Below are 16,086 nucleotides of genomic sequence, written 5' to 3'. Positions count from 1 at the left end.
CAGACCCCACACCACCTAACCTGGAGCCCAGGGCTCTTTGGCTGCATCACACAGATCTAACTCAGTTCTCTCCAACATGCACCAAGTGCCTGCCAGGGTCAAGATGCCTTAGTGTGGATAGCATGCAGAGCTCACAGTCTTTGCATATGGTTTATAAAATCATTGTGCTTCACGTATATCTTTGAGTTTAACCTTGGGCCTCTGCATCTTGCCATTTCTCTAAAGTTCTTACCATTGATAGTTAACACTGATCTGCCCGTCTGCCTCTCTGCTATGGATGAAAACTTAGCTCACAGCATTTCACTCAGATCTGGTCCAGTCTGCCTTTGCCTGGCCCCGATCCTGGCCTCCATAGATGCTTAAGGTGGTTGGGCCTTTGCATCTTATTGTTTGGGTTGAAATAATCAGTCCTAAATAAAACTGACAACAGCTAAACTACACAAAGCAAAATGTGTTAATGACTAAGCTTTGACAGAGGAATTAAATTGTCCTGATAAAGTTCATATCAACCAAAAATGTGAACTACAAAAACTGGACTTAGTAGAAATAAAGCCAAAGTAGAAAAACCCCAATGGCAGAAGCTAAAATTTATACAGTTAAATTTGATACAGATAAATCACAATTGATAAATTAAGCCTTCCTTGTAAAATCTCACATGCAAAAGAATTAATCTCTATAAAAGTGATTTTGATAAACTAAAAAGGGAAATGGCAACAAAGAGAAATGGTTTCACTGCACTATATTGCACAGTGATCTTGAAAGTAAAATGGCTTCATGAAAGTTAATTAAGAAAAGTACTTTCTTGACAAAAATTCAGCCATGTTGGTGCTGTGAATGTTTGTAGTTATAAGCGTGGAATCAAAGCATCGTGAGTGCCAATCACATAGGTCAAATGTCTGCCACATTAAAAAGAAGGGTCAAAATGAAAGCACCAATACTGGGAAGACAAAACTTCCTGTAGCGGTGCTTGGTAAGGGAGGATGCTCTGACGAGGCAGGCAAATGATCACTGCCTTTGCAAAGGTCACTTGAACAGCCGGGCAGCTGTCACAGACTATGTTCTAGTCATGCTTTAACCCTACTGGGCAACGAAGAAGTGAAACACCAGGAGTAAAAGTTAGGGATGGGATGCGTGAAGAATTTCCTGAACCTGCAGAAAGGTTCACAGAGAATTTCCTTTACTTCTTGAGCAAGAAGTGTCTCTTTCCTCTTTGCCTTCCATTTCTAGTGGTCCCTGGAGTTTCTTGTCCCATGTCATCTCCAGTGCAAGGCACTGGCTCACCCACCAGACTTCTGGGCCTCATGCCCATCACTCTCCCCACCTCGTCTTCTTTGATAGCACCGGCATCAATGGTGTGCTCGAGCTGGCTCGTACCTTCTTCTCCCGAGAGCCAGCTGTTACATTTCAGGAATTTTGTGAGCTGGTTGTTAAACCCAGCCATTATTAAAAGTTAAACTATATAAAGAATATAAACCTATGATTAAATGTATCACATTAAAAGGGGTTAATAAATGCTCAAAACTCATCACTTCCTAGTTAGTTTCATCAGTTTGGCTGTTACCTATGCTCTTGAGCTTGTTCACACCAATTGCTGTATGGTGGTCTGCATTGTGGGTTATACTATAGAGTGGTGTGCACATCCTTCCTAGCCCCATATGCAGTGACATCACATTGGTAGCTCAAAATCAGCCCAAGTGGAGTATTTATATCGCAAAAATTTGCAAATGCTACAAATCAGGGCTTAATTGTTGGCTGCGTTGATTGTCTGGATTTAAGAAGGTGATGCTAATAATGCAGATTATGCTTAACACTGTGTCAAGTCTGCAGCTGTTACATTGTGATGAGCACATCAAACTGAGGGAATCTTCTTTCGGATTCAGCAAAAGTCCTCACGCAATTAACAAATGAGTGATTTTCCAACCTCTTTGTTGTTTCACTTTCCTCCTACTTGTTAATGAAAACATCAACCAACATTCATGTCACAATTATGCTTGTTACCCAACTGCAACCATAGTCGACTCTAGATTCAAGTTGATGTTAGTGCCATCAAGTCGATTCTGACTCCTAGCAACTCTGCATACAGCAGAGTAGAACCCTGTCCGGTGTTTTTGGGCCATCCCCTCACCTTCTGGTGCTCTATCAGACAATGCTCCACTGTTATTCATACAGTTTTCATGGCCAATTTTTTCAGAAGTGGGTGGCCAGGTCCTTCTTCTTAGTCTGGAAGTTCAGCTGAAACCTGTCCACCATGGGTGATACTACTGGTATTTGAAATACCGGTGGCATGGCTTTCAGCAACACGCAGCAACCACAGTATGACAACCGACAGAGGGGCGGGGTGGTTCCCTGACTGGGAAATGAACCTGGGCCTCAGCCACGAGAGCACCAAATCTCAACCACTAGACCACTGGAGCTGGCTCCAGACAAGAGTGCCACATAAATTAATGAATGTGCTATCTGAGAATCAATTGGCTATATAAAATTTACAATAAAAGTATCTATATTTTATTGTTATTTGTAAATTGTGCATTGTACATCTTTTTTAAAAGTAAAATTTATGACCAACTTGAGTATGCATATACACACACACATTCTTTTTTCAGAGAGCTGGTTGTTAGACACTTACCTCTAACCTCTGTCAGAAGTCTCCCGTCTCTTCCCATAACACCATCAGGACCAGCTGCAGCCACCAGGACTTTAGGCCAAGTGAGGTCATGGTGGGCCCAGGGAAGTGCCTGGAATCTTCAGGCCAGAGGAAAGGAAGGCCAGTGTTTACAGTAAGGGCTGGCTTCAGAATGGCCTTTGTCTGCTCAGGGACTTTATTTATTTTCACACTAGCTTAAAGCCTTTGACCTGAGTTTGAAGTCAAAGGACAGGAAGAAAGGTCCTTTTCTTTCATGGGGATTGGCCACATAGTTTGGCTGGGGGAGAACTCTGGGATGCTGTGAAGCCCTGGCCCAGGATGTCCCAGAGCCTTGGAATGACAGCTCATGTTAAAACTGGAGAGAGAACAACCCCACTTCTCCCTGGAGGCCGCAAGTCCTGCGAAGTCTCTGCAGGAAGCCCTCACTCCCTCACGTACCTCTATTTCAGCTCACTCTGGTGTCCTACAGGGGGCATATTTATTTATTTATTTATTTCATTATCGTATCCATATATAACTTATCCCCTAAATAATGCCTATAGTCTATTCCTTTATTCATTCACTCATTTATCCCATAAATCAATATCAAGCACCTTCCATGGTCCAGGCACTATTTCATGCAATGGGTGCAGTGGTGACCCAGACAATCTCCGAGTTCATGGCATATAAGGTCAAGTGGACAATACAAACATTAAATTGGTTTCCCATCCATTTGGATGCGAACTACAAGTGGTTGCTCCAATGTTCCAAGCTGAATTCATTATCTTCTTCATCCAAACAAGTACTCTTCCGAAACATTTGTCAATACAACCACCACCATCATAGCTACCACTCATATAACATGTGCCAGGCACTAGTCTAAGCACTTTATATATATTAACTCATTTAATCCTCACAACCGCCTCAGGAGATAAGTACTATTATCATCCTCATTTTACCAATGAGGAAAGAGAGGTGCTAAGAGCCTAAAAATTTGTCTGAGGTCACACATTTGATAAGCAGTGGAGTTGTTCAATGGTACCACCATCATCCTGGGCAGGATGTTCAAGTGGACAAGATCAATCTAGCTGAACTTTCATGAAATTTAGCAAAAGTCCAGCTTCAATTTTCTGCAATACTTGCAATATGGATGAGGCTTAGATTGGTATCCTGACTCTGCCTCTCTCTGCCTATGGGACTTTGGGTAAGAGTTAATCTCTTACTTAACCTCTCTGAATTTGTTTCCTCATATATGCTCTATAAACAATTATACTATGCAATTACTTCCTGGGCAGGGAGAGACTATTAACGGAGTTGGTGATAAAATGGGAGCACACATTTAGCACAGTGTCTGGAAAAAGTGCTTGCATTTCAGCTATGATGGTGAGAATGATGGAGAAGTTCATCAGAGGATCCTGCCCCCACCCAGGAGCACATAACGCTCCACAAGGTCATGAACTGTGATTACCTTGCTCACTGGAGTGTGAGCCTAGCACATAAGAGGTGTTGAATATTGGTTGGTTGGTTGGATAGAAAGGTTGAGGGAGGGAGGAAAGGTGGGAGGGATGGATAGACGGCTGTCTGGCTCTCTGCTTACTCTGTCCCACAGGAGCTATCCCGTGACTCAGACTCTCCCTCCTAGAGCTTCTCACGTGTGTACCCAGTGTCCTCTAAGCAGACCAATAATACATATTCAAAGGCAGGGACCAGGTCTTTTCTCCTGCATCTCACCACACCCCTAATTTATGAGTCACCAAAGAAGGGGCCTTGGGATTCTGAAATAATATTCTGCCCACTTAGCCCCAAAAATATCCTAAGAGTGTCACCTGTCCCCTGGTGCCCTTTATTCCACAGAACCTTCAGTACTGAAGGGATTTCCCGTGATGCTCGGTGGAATAATGCTTGTCTAAACCAAGCTTCCTGCCCCTTGGTTTTCTGATCATTCCCCCTCCTTAAGACAAAGGGGAACCATCAAATGTTCACAATGGAAATATTTCTCTTCAGGATCCTAAGTTCTGAAAGAGAAAATGTGAAACCAGAATTATACTGTTATTAAAAGCACTGATTTTCAGGTCAGCTAGAACTGGTTTTGAATCTCTGCAAGTATTTTAACTACTTCTAGCCTTGATTCCTTCTTCTGGAAAGTAGGGATAATAACACCCTCTTGTAGGGTTATTTGGAGGATCAAGTCAGTCCTGCAGGTGAACTATCTAGCATAATGCTTAGTACAGGGCCAGTGCTCAGTAAAAGACCGCAACTATCCTGGTCATAACTGCTTCCTCTTTGAAAATTAGGACGAGACCAGTGCATCTAGAGCAACTCATCCTGAACAAATGAAAATTGTGCTTATTATTCTCAACAAAATTTTACTGAGCACCTGCTAAGTGTGAGTAGCCCTATCACCCAATTCCGCGAGTCATTCATGAGCAAAACACAGGTAGATTATGGTTTTAATACTTTTTCTGTCTCATAAGTGATAAGAAGGGGTCACAACCTGAATCCAAAGTGTCATTTGTTCATTTTTTTATTAACCCAAATTCACCAGATCTTTACTGAGATTCTACCATATGTCAGACACTGGGCTCAATTCTGGAAATTCAGAGCTGAGTGACAAGGTTCCCGCTGTCATGGAGCTTCCAATCTAGGTGGCACACAGAGATTATCTCTTTTAATTTTTCATTTGCCATCTTAAGCATTTTTTTTTTTAAAGATTGGCACCTGCGCTAACATCTGTTGCCAATCTTTTTCTTCTTCTTCTTCTTCTTCTTCTTCTCCCCAAAGCCCCCCGGTACGTAGTTGTGTATTCTAGTCGTGAGTGCCTCTGGTTGTGCTATGTTGGACGCCACCTCAACATGACCTGATGACGGTGGTGCCATGTCCACACCCAGGATCCGAACTGGTAAAACCCTGGGCGGCAGAAGCGGAGGGCACGAACTTAACCGCTCGGCCTCGAGTCCGGCCCCCCAGCTGTTATCTTTTTTTAAAAAAGCCACATAGATGGTACAATTATAAACTATTGTAAGTGCCCTGAAGAAAAAGTACAGAGATCTATGAGCACATGCAAAAGGAAGAAGCTAATCCAAGGACATGAGAGGGAAGAAAGAGAGACAGAGAGACATTATACAACTGGAAAGAAAGTAGGAATGCCACAGGACTTGGAAGAGGGTCGAATATCAGACTATACAATCCCTCAGGACTTTAAAACAACCAAAAATGCAAATCCTCCAAGTCATGTCTGTTTGGCTATCCTTCCCTCCACCCACCAGAGTCCCAAAGCTGCGTGTTCTAGGACAGACAAAAGCCTGTTTTGTTTTGTTTCATGAATAAGTAGCCGTTTGGTCACAGGATTACCGTGCAGCTGTTTTTCTACCCGGCCTGCGACAGCTCCCCAGGGAGCAGAGCAGATGTAGCTGCGTCCCTGCTGTCTGGTGCAATGTGTGGAGAAGCTGGGGGCATTCCTACAAGCATCTCTACGAAGCAGACATCCAATAGACCGTGAGGAACAATCGTCAGAAGATCTCAATTTACAGGAAAGTTCAAGAACAAAAATGTCCCCTTCACACACAATATTTGGCCCACACAGGTAAGGCAAAGTAGTTGTGAGTCATAGACGTCATGTTTCAATATCATACTCTAGATCTGAAAGGTTAGAATCAAAGATGGAAGAGATCATCTATTTTAAAAATTCTTTCCATAGATAAAAAATTTGCACAGATAAAAATTGGCATTCCTAGATAAAAATAAAATGGAAGGTTAAGAGGATAATCATTCCTGAAGACTATGAGTGAGTGAAAAACTGTTTCTAACATGATTTACATGTAAAGATTACAGCATCTGTTATGAGCATGGGTTTTGCCCAGGCTATTTGCTTCACAAGACACATTTGGAGGATGATGGTGTCCCTACCAGCTTTCCTATGATATCAAAAGTAGCTGATCCTGGCCAATAGGCACATGGAAAGATGCTCATCATCACTGATCATCAGAGAAATGCAAATCAAAACTACACTAAGATATCAACTTATACGCATTAGAATGGCAAAAATAACCAAAACAAAAAGTAGCAAGTGTTGGAGAAGTTGTGGAGAAAAAGGAACCCTCATGCACTGCCGGTGGGAATGCAAACTGGTGCAGCCACTATGGAAAACAGTATGGAGATTTCTCAAAAAATTAAAAATAGAAATACCATATGACCCAGCCATCCCACTACTGGGTATCTATCCAAAGAGCTTGAAATCAGCAATTCCAAGAGTCCCATGCACCCCTATGTTCATTGCAGCATTATTTACAATAGCCAAGATGTGGAAGCAACCTAAGTGCCCATCTTATTTATCCAATCATCAGTTATGGAATACTACACGGCCATAAAAAAGGATAAAATCATCCCATTCACAACAACATGGATGGACCTTGAGGGTATTATGTTACGTGAAATAAGCCAGATAGAGAAAGACAATCTCTGTATGATTCCACTCATATGTGGAAGTTAAACTTGTAGACAAAGAGAACAGATTAGTGGTTACCAGGTGAAAGAGGGGGTGGGGTGTGAGCACAAAGGGTGAAGTGGTGCACCTACAACAGGACTGAAAACAATAATGTACAACTGAAATTTCACAAGGTTGTAAACTATCATAATCTCAATAAAAAGTTAAAAAAACAAAAAGCCAATCCTCTCGTGTCTGTGTCCTCCTTTCTGCCGCTACCATTCAAGCCACAGGACCGTGAGTGAGATCCACGAGGCTGCACGGGGCTGTCTCACTTGCTCGGGTGTCCATGGTCTTCTAGTATTGGCTCTGGGGTCTCTTGCAAATTCCCTTCACTCATCCTACTCTTCACCTGGAATCTTCTTCAAATCTAACTTATAATTTGTTTTGACCTATGGCCACTATGCCATTACAAACTTTCTGTTCCTCTTTTCATTTTCCATTTGGGAAGGATGTTTATCATTTCTTCTAGACTAAGTTAGCTGACTGTAGTCAATGAAAATCTCCCTATTTTTCTCAAGACCTCCTAGAAAATCGGGCGTCTCCAATGCTGTTCTGGACTAATTAACTTTTAACCCACCAGAATCACTGTGTTGATTTCAGCCCAATATTCCAAACTGCTGAAACAAGTTTTAATCTTGCTTCTATTCATGATCACATTACTGATAGCCTCTGTCCCAGAGATGTGTCACCTGGCATAGACCCACAATGTAATGGAATGGGTTAGCGCTCTAGTTCCAGCTCTAGGGAGACATGAGTTCAAATCTCACCTCAACCACATGCTGCCTGTGGACTTAAACCAGCCACTTTCATTCTCTAAACCTCAATGGAGATAAAAATAATAGCGTCTTCCTCAAAATGTTGCTGGATTACAGGAGAGAGTTCTCAGAAAGGTTTTGCATAAGGCGTATTGCAGAATATCCATTCAAAAACGTCAACCCTTATTTCTATTTTGATCTGTACACATTCTCTGGTCTTGGTAAAGCTGTCCATCAAATGATATAGAAGAAGAACAAAGACCAGAGCCCTCCTGGCTTTTTGAGAGACTCCCTCCAGGTCAGCGCTTTCCACGCTGCAGGTTTGTGAATCTAGAAATCAATTTAGCAGGTCATAAGCCAGATGTTTTTAAATTAGAATAGAATGTTTTTAAAAATGAATAGAATAGGGGTTAGCCCAGTGGCGCAGCAGTTAAGTTCGCACATTCTGCTTCTCGGCGGCCCGGGGTTCGTTGGTTCGGATCCCGGCTGCGGACATGGTACCGTTTGGCAAAAGCCACGCTGTGGTAGGCGTCCCATATATAAAGTAGAGGAAGATGGGCACGGATGTTAGCTCAGGGCCAGGCTTCCTCAGCAAAAAGGGGAGGATTGGCAGCAGTTAGCTCAGGGCTAATCTTCCTCAAAAAAAAAAAAGATTAAAAAAATAAAATGAATAGAATAGAATGTATCAAAGTGCATTTCATGTTGTAAGGACTAAATGGCATTTTGTCAAACACATATGTATGATTGTGCGTGTGCAAACTGGCGTGCAACGTAAAATGCATCTCTTACTGTGTGTCACAGTAAAAAAGCGGTTTGAAAGCCACTGCTCTAGGCTGACCCAGAGCTATTAAATACGTTCTTTGGTCATGATATACTATTTAAGAGAGACATTACTGCCCCCTACTGGATCTCTGGATTTCTCACAGGGAGGGATGGAGGTAGGTTAGCAAAGGCCTTGCTTCTCACTGCCCATGTGACCTCAGCCATCCTCCTCGTACACTGTCTGGAAGGTCACCCAGAGGCAACTCACCCCTTGAACTATCCTGATGCCCTAGGCACTGAGTTAAAGGTGGCACCAAAAGTGGGAGCCAGAGTTCTCACCATTGAAATAATGCTGAAAGCACAGTGTGCTTCCCTCCCACCACCTCCCACAGTGTCTCCTGGGAAAGTAAAACAAAGTGGCCCCATGACTGAGTCTCAGCCACACGTTACCGTTGGTCCCACCTCCACCCCATCACACATCACAGCTGGGCAGAGCCTTCCAGTCCCTAAGCAGCCACCTGTCCCTGCTTCTCTGGGGAGACTACGCCTCTCAAAGGAATGCCAACCAACTGCCGTTCTCAGAGCCAGGACTGCCAGCTGCGCCCATCCTCTAATCTCCCGGGTTCTGAAATAACTGAGTAGGGTTGGGCGAGCAGAGAGGTACACTCCGGGAAAGATGTGCTGTCCCACCCAAGAGGTAGGCCCGCCCCCAAGAGGTCTCACCAAGAGGTAAAGGCAGGGAGAAAGCAACACCGCTAACACACATCCATCTTAAGAGGTGGGGCCCAGAACCAGGTGCCAATTGCTTACTAAGAATCTAAATCCTGCTTCAGTCCTCGAACCCTGCACCAGCTGAGCGCTCAAACCAAGTCACCCACACATGTGGCCTCAAGCAAAGGAAAAAGTGAGGCTGAAGAGGGCTTCAGACCCATGTCCCTAATGCAGGACCAGCGTTCCCAGCCATGCTCCGGGTTTCACTGCCCATCTGAACTTCGAGGCTTATATCAAGAAAGAAACCAAATGTGATTGAATTGCAAAGTGGCAGATAAAACCTAGTATGAAAGAGTTTAACTTAACTTTAAAATAATAAACTGATGGGTGAGGTCATAGTAAGCATTTTTTAGAACATAAACCATTTGATTAACTCCCTTTAAAAATAGCCTCCTTTGTTTTGAGTCTGAAATAGGCTTCTTTCTTCTTTGTGCAAAGGCCTGTCCCCATAGATAGATGTGCTTCGGCCACTTCCTCATCTGAAATAAAGATGGTAAACAAGTCTTTATCAGATAATCTAGTGTTTACACTATGTGCCGGGCACTGTGTGTGCTTGGTACTTTTACGTGTTCTGTCAGATATAATTCCGACAGCAATGGACTCAGAGAAGTTAATGAATTTGTTGAAGGTCACACAGCCAGTAGGAGACAGATTCTAACCCAGGTATGCCTGATTCCCTTACCCCAACTCAGGACTATTGCCTGGGGAAGTGCAGGGCCCAGCCCCTTGAATTTCTCCTTCCTCCCTTCCTGTTGTTCACACATCTCAGTAGGAGAATTATCAAAAGGGAGGGAAGTCGGGGCTGTGGCTGTGGTTAAAAGTTCCACGTGCTCTGCTTCTGCAGCCCAAGTTCGTAGGTTCGGATCCCAGGCGTGGACCTATTCCACTCACCAGCCATACTGTGGAGGCATCCTGTACACAAAGTGGAGGAGGATTGGCAATGAATGTTAGCTCAGGGCTAATCTTCCTCAAGCAAAAAAAAAAAGAGAGAGAGAGAAAGATTGGCAATAAATGTTAGCTCAGGGTGAATCTTCCTTATGAAAAAAAAAGAAAAAAAAAGGGAAGGAGGTCAAAATGGTCAAAGTCATAAAAAAACAAGGAAAGACTGAGAAACTGTCACAGACCAGAGATTACTAGCGAAATGTGACAACTACATGTGATGTGGTACCCTGGCGGGATCCTGGATCACTAAAAGGACTTCGGTGGGGAAACGTGAAAGCCAAGTAAAGACTGCAGTGTGTCGTTGTGGTACCCAGGTCCTAAAGGTCTCCCACCTTCCCTCCTGCTGCCCTGTGATCTATTCTCATGCTGCTTCCAGAAGCATCCTTCCAAAGCACAAATCTGACGTTGTCTCTCTCTCCTTCTTATAAATTTCCATGGCTCCCCCTCGCCCTCAGGGTGAAGACCGAAGCCCTCAAGGTCTGTCTCCAGCTCCCCTCTCCAGTCTCTTCTCTGCCCTCCACTCCCTACCCCCTTGATTCTGCTCCAGCTTTGCTGAACTCGTTGCTGTTCTCAGAAAACACCAGGCCCTCTCTACTCTGCATCTTTGCTTGACACATGCCCTGTCTGTCAATTCCACACCCCTTGGCCTGCAGTTAGAATTAAGTAAATTCCTCTCTCACTTAGACGTCACTTCCTCCAGGAAGCCCTCCCTGAAGCCCTTGCTCCCATGCCTGGGTTAAGTCCCCTCTTCTGAGTCCCCATAGCACCCTGTAATTAGCTCCCATCACAGTGCTTCTCATCCTGAACCATGTTCATATTATAGCGTTTGCCCTCTCCCTCTCATACAACTGAAGCCCTACTTCCCTGAAATGGGACTTGCACACCGAGACATGGCATTAAATAGCACTGACTCTCATTGTGGGGAGGTGAGTCCTCTGCGTGCCTTTCTCCGTTTCTCTGATTGCTCAAGAAAAAAGGTGTTAGTTTGTCTTCAACACTCCCTGCCGCTTGTTAACCTCTCTCTTTTCAAATAACGACCGATGAAGCCTAGGCTAGGCACCTGAAGTAGGCAACGGAATCTATCCTGAATTTAGCACATCATTTTGTTTTCATTGTGTTTGCTTTTGTTGATGAAATCCTATTTATGGAAAGCAATACAAGTTTCTCTTCTACATAGACTAGTCATCCTTTATAAAATTAATTTATATGAGTAAAGGAAGTAAATCAATTTAGAAAAGTTTGGTAAGTGGCTGTTCAGGTGGTGCAAGTGGTGAAAAATGCATGTATATCCACATGCGTTTGTATGACATGCACACAACAGTGAAGGTCACCCTGAACGAGAGAAACCCTGTCATTAGTGCAGCTAAGTCATGAGACCCAGGGCACTGCTGTCTTTGCCACTAACTACCCATGTGACTGGGAGAAAATTACTCTTCTCTTTCTCAGTTTACTCACCTGTAAAAAGAGGAAAATAAAATTGGACCGTAAAAATATATGATTTCATCTCTCAGATACGAATTTCTCTTCCAGCCCATACAGTATGGAAATCACACTGCTGGAAAAGAACCCAGAAGCGATCACACTTTTATATTAGAGATCAGAGATCTGAGGGTTAGAGGTTAAGTGACTTGCACAAGATCACATTGCAATTTAATATCAAATTCAAGATCAAAATCCAGGTTTCCCAACCCCCTGGTGATCCGTTCCCCCCACTGCATTCTGAAACCCTCCACTCCTATATTCTCCCTTCCCCAGATAAACTTCTGTCCAAAAGTCACATTTTACTTACAAAGCACAAGCAAACACACATGCACATATGCACACAGAGACGCGATATAAAGACACCTTAAAATAACAGAAAAGCAAATAAGAAAAAGATAAAGGCGATATTGGATTTCAGAGCATTCACAATATTGGAGAGGGAAGTAAGCACCTAAAAGCTGAGGAAACATGTCCCAGGGTTTTCCACGATGTTGTAATTCCCTCCCTGTTCTTTATTTAGATCAGATTCTAGGCGCCAGGAGGTCACGCAAGCTTGGGGGCAGGATTACGGTAAAGAGGGTAACTAATTCACCTTGACTACTCTATATGTATAATAAAACCTGCTGACATAAAGACCAGATCCAATTGCCACTTCACTCTCTGTGGCTCATGAAAAAATAGCACCAACACGATCCAAAGGGAATAGTTAACCACATTCTTAAAATGGGATTTTTAAGCACTTTTAAAGACTATTTTAGCAGAGCAATTTGCATAAAGACTGTAGTGATTGCAATGACAGAGCACAATGTTTTTCTCATTAAAAAAAAAATAGCCCTACCCTTATCTTTGGAAATGCGCTGAACATTTTTATAACTGAGCCGGTTTAGAGGCAAATTTACCAGATTTATAGGTGAACCAAAATGTACAGAATCAGAAAATTTTAACCAAAATTCCCAATGAAACGTAAAATGAGTAGATATAAAGCCCTTCACTTAAATATACATATTTATTTAAATATTTATTTATTTATATGTATCTTTGTAGCAATTGAGAAAGACCTGGCCAACCAGAAGCTCATGTGAGAAGATATTTCATGATCATAAGCTCAATGTGAGCCAATGGCAAGATGTAGCTGCTAGGGAGGAGAAAAATCTTAATGCAACATTAAAATACACATTAAGTTACATTTAGTACAGTAACATCCCTCTGTATCTCCACCCACCAGCCAATACCAAAAGCTTGCTGCAGTTATGGGAACCACACCATCAGAGCGACAGAAACTGGCATCTGGCCAGAGGAGAGCAATAGGTCAGCGGGAAAAGGGAGAGGGTCTGAACCCCAGTCAACTGGGGAATGGGTCACCGCTTGGGTTCCAGGGTAGAGCAAGCCATCTTCAAACACAAGATGCGTAACCGTTCTGGAACGCATGTGCCCTTGTCCATCTCCCGGGAATGTTGTTGAAGGGACTCTGCGTGGGAGGTCAGGCTCATCCACAACATCGCTCCACCCTCGGGAATTTTATGGTTTGTGGTAGGAGCAAAACCACATCTATTTGACATAGTGGTGGATTAGGTCACTTCCTTTCCTTCCTAGAGAAGACCACTCTCTAGAGTAGAGAGCGTTTTGACAACCAACCAAGCTCCTGAGAGAAAACAAGATGTACTGATGTCTAGACAAGCTCGGTGACTAGAAGATGCAATGTTGACTCAATTACCACTCCCTTCCCACTTCACCACACCACCAACTGTTCAGTGGCCCAAGAAGCTAGAAATTAAAATCTGAGCTGCGGGGCATGAGGTGGCGAGCCCTGTGGCTAGATCTTCTGGGATGTTCCCACATTTCAGAGCAAGGGTGAACACCTGCATCAGGATCACTTAGATGCTCGTTAAAAATCCACATTCATGGGACATCTCCCAGACCTACTGAGTCAGAATTATTGGGGTAGGAACCAGAAAGTTCATTTTCAGCAAGCTTCCTAGAGGGGTCTTTCGCATCCTCTCTGAGAACCGTGCTTCCAGAGCAGCTCCTCTCGTGCTTTCCTGTGCATTATAGTCACCTGGAGAGCAGGTTAAAGCTGGGGCTCTTAGGCTCCGGAGACTGATTCAGAGGTCTTAGGTGGGCACCAGAATTTGCCTTTCAAACAACCTCACAGGTGATGCTGATGCTGCTGGCCCAGTCAGTGGACCATGCTGTGAGTTCACTGCCTTAGAAAATCCTGGATTCCATTATCCAAGAACTCAGATAGATACGGTGGTAGGCAGCTGCTGAAATGGTCCCCAACGATTCCCCACCTCCTTGTGTGGGCTGGACCTAGCGACTCACTTATAACAAACTGAATAGGCAAAACTAATCGGATGTCCCTTCCGTTAGGTGAGATGAGAAGACAGTGACCTCCTTCTCTCACTCACTCTTCTTCTTCTCACTTGCTCGCTCCGATGAAGCAGGCCACCATGTTGTGAGCTGCCGGATGGAGAAGCCCACATGGCGAGGACCTGTGGGCAGTCTCTGGTCCAGAGCAGGGAAGTGACTCCCACCAACAACAATTTGGGTGAGTTTGGAAGCAGGTCCTCCCCTAGCTGAGCTTGAGGAGACCACAGCCATAGCTGACACCTTGATCATAGCCTTTCAGCCAGAGGACCCAGCTAAGTCCCACCTGGATTCTTGCCTTCCTGCAGAAACTGTGTGATAATAAATGTTTCAAACCACTACATGTGTTCTGGAATGATAGATAACTAATAGAAATGCTTTGTCAGGGAGCTACTCTGAAATCAATATGACATCTTGGTAATATGTAACCCATCCTTCAAGTCTCCCGTCTCATCTCTCCCTATTCTAAAGGGAGCAAATGAGTATATAAATGTAAATGGGTAATATTTAATAATACACACTATGCACATGTAATTTACGCCATAATTTTCTTAGTGCCCAATTTTTATGCCTTGGCCCTTGGGAAGCTTCCCTGGGGTTTCTGGAAGGTTATGGGGGGACAGAGCCTCGCAGCAGGATGGAGACAGTGAATCCCAAATCCATGTCAGACCTCACAGCCTGGGCGTTCCAGCTGGCTATTCTGAGGCTGTGTCTTTTGAGCTAAGAGCATGGTGAATTCCTGCCTGCCAGTCCTCATGATGTAGAGGAGTGGCACCTCCTTTGGTCCTGGCTGAAGAGAGAGAAGAAAGAAACTACCAATTTCTCTGCTGGTGGGGGGAGGGGTCTTTCCCTGAGCAAAGTCAGTGAAGAGAGCAAAGTGCAGTCCCCTTGCCTTCTCTCCAGTGCCTGCCTGATTTCCTCACTGGGGGAAGGAGACAGGTCTTCCAGGGGCAAGGTTTCTCATTTTCTCTAGAATTGCATGTTGAGAAAGTGCATTTCAGAGTCTGTATGTGTGGAAAGGCCACAGGAAAGGCTTTAGACACAAAGCCAGGACTTCTCATCCCTGCTCCATCGTGCACTCCTTGTGTGGCCTGGAATGAGTCCCTCTCCCTCTGGATTGTGCTCTTCCCACTGCAAGATGAGAGGGCTGGGCCAGGTGATGTTGCGGACCTTCCAGAACAGTGTCTAGGAGTCTAGGGTGAGGAGGCAGCTTCTGGTCACAGCATGGTCAGAGATAGGACAGCTCTCTTCAGAGGGCCAGCCCCCCGCCACTCAGCCAGCGTGCCCGCTCTGAGGAGCGCCCAGAGGGGCTGCTGTGCCACAGGGGGCTCTGGCAGATGTTGTCCAGCCTGCTTCTAATGGTGTCCTGCAGCTTCTCATCACCCAACAGGACCGCTGCTGCCAGGGCCAGCCAGAAGTAATCAGTGGCATCATGGGCATCCTAACCCCAAGGCATGGGAGCAAAGAAGAGACAGCATTAGCAGACATTTCCAGGAGAAGCTGGGAGGCAGTGCTGGGAACTCTGAGAACTGTAGCTTTCCCACCCCCACATCCTAGTTCCCTGGGGGAGCTGCTCCCCACTCCACTGTAGTCCCATGACATGGCTAACCCCAGTGGCCATCCTCCCCAGGCACAGGGGTGGCACCTTACCCAGGCTCAGACAATTGTGAAGCAGCATCACCCTGGGCATAGTGCTGCAGGGATGGATAAGTGACTCAAGCTGACCTATCCCAGTCACTCCCCAGAACCTTCCAGTGTGACATAGCAGAGAAAACGTTCCCTTACCCTTTTAGATGTGGGTTTGAGCCTGCCAATAGCTGGAGGGGAAGGAGGCCAAGAAACAGAGAGAAGTGGAAACATACAGAGACAAGAGATATAAAGAAAGGTGGGGGAATCCA

At 44.6% G+C, this 16,086-nt stretch overlaps 1 protein-coding gene across 3 annotated transcripts in view; it reads right to left on the bottom strand.

Annotated features, from left to right (window-relative positions):
• Window positions 1–12,132: 12,132 nt before the first annotated feature.
• SH3TC2 (SH3 domain and tetratricopeptide repeats 2) overlaps window positions 12,133–16,086 on the bottom strand; it is a 71,240-nt gene continuing 67,286 nt past the window's right edge. For all 3 annotated transcript variants that reach the window (XM_046667312.1, XM_046667313.1, XM_046667314.1), the window contains one exon: window positions 12,133–15,629. In XM_046667312.1, the coding sequence (XP_046523268.1) occupies window positions 15,438–15,629 (192 nt within the window). In that variant the 3' untranslated portion in view covers window positions 12,133–15,437. The remainder of the gene's footprint in view (window positions 15,630–16,086) is intronic.

Source organism: Equus quagga, chromosome 7, assembly GCF_021613505.1.
Source record: "Equus quagga isolate Etosha38 chromosome 7, UCLA_HA_Equagga_1.0, whole genome shotgun sequence".
NCBI classification, from domain to species: Eukaryota; Metazoa; Chordata; class Mammalia; order Perissodactyla; family Equidae; genus Equus; species Equus quagga.
Note: the sequence above shows the minus strand (reverse complement) of the source record. Positions and strands in the feature narration are given on the sequence as shown.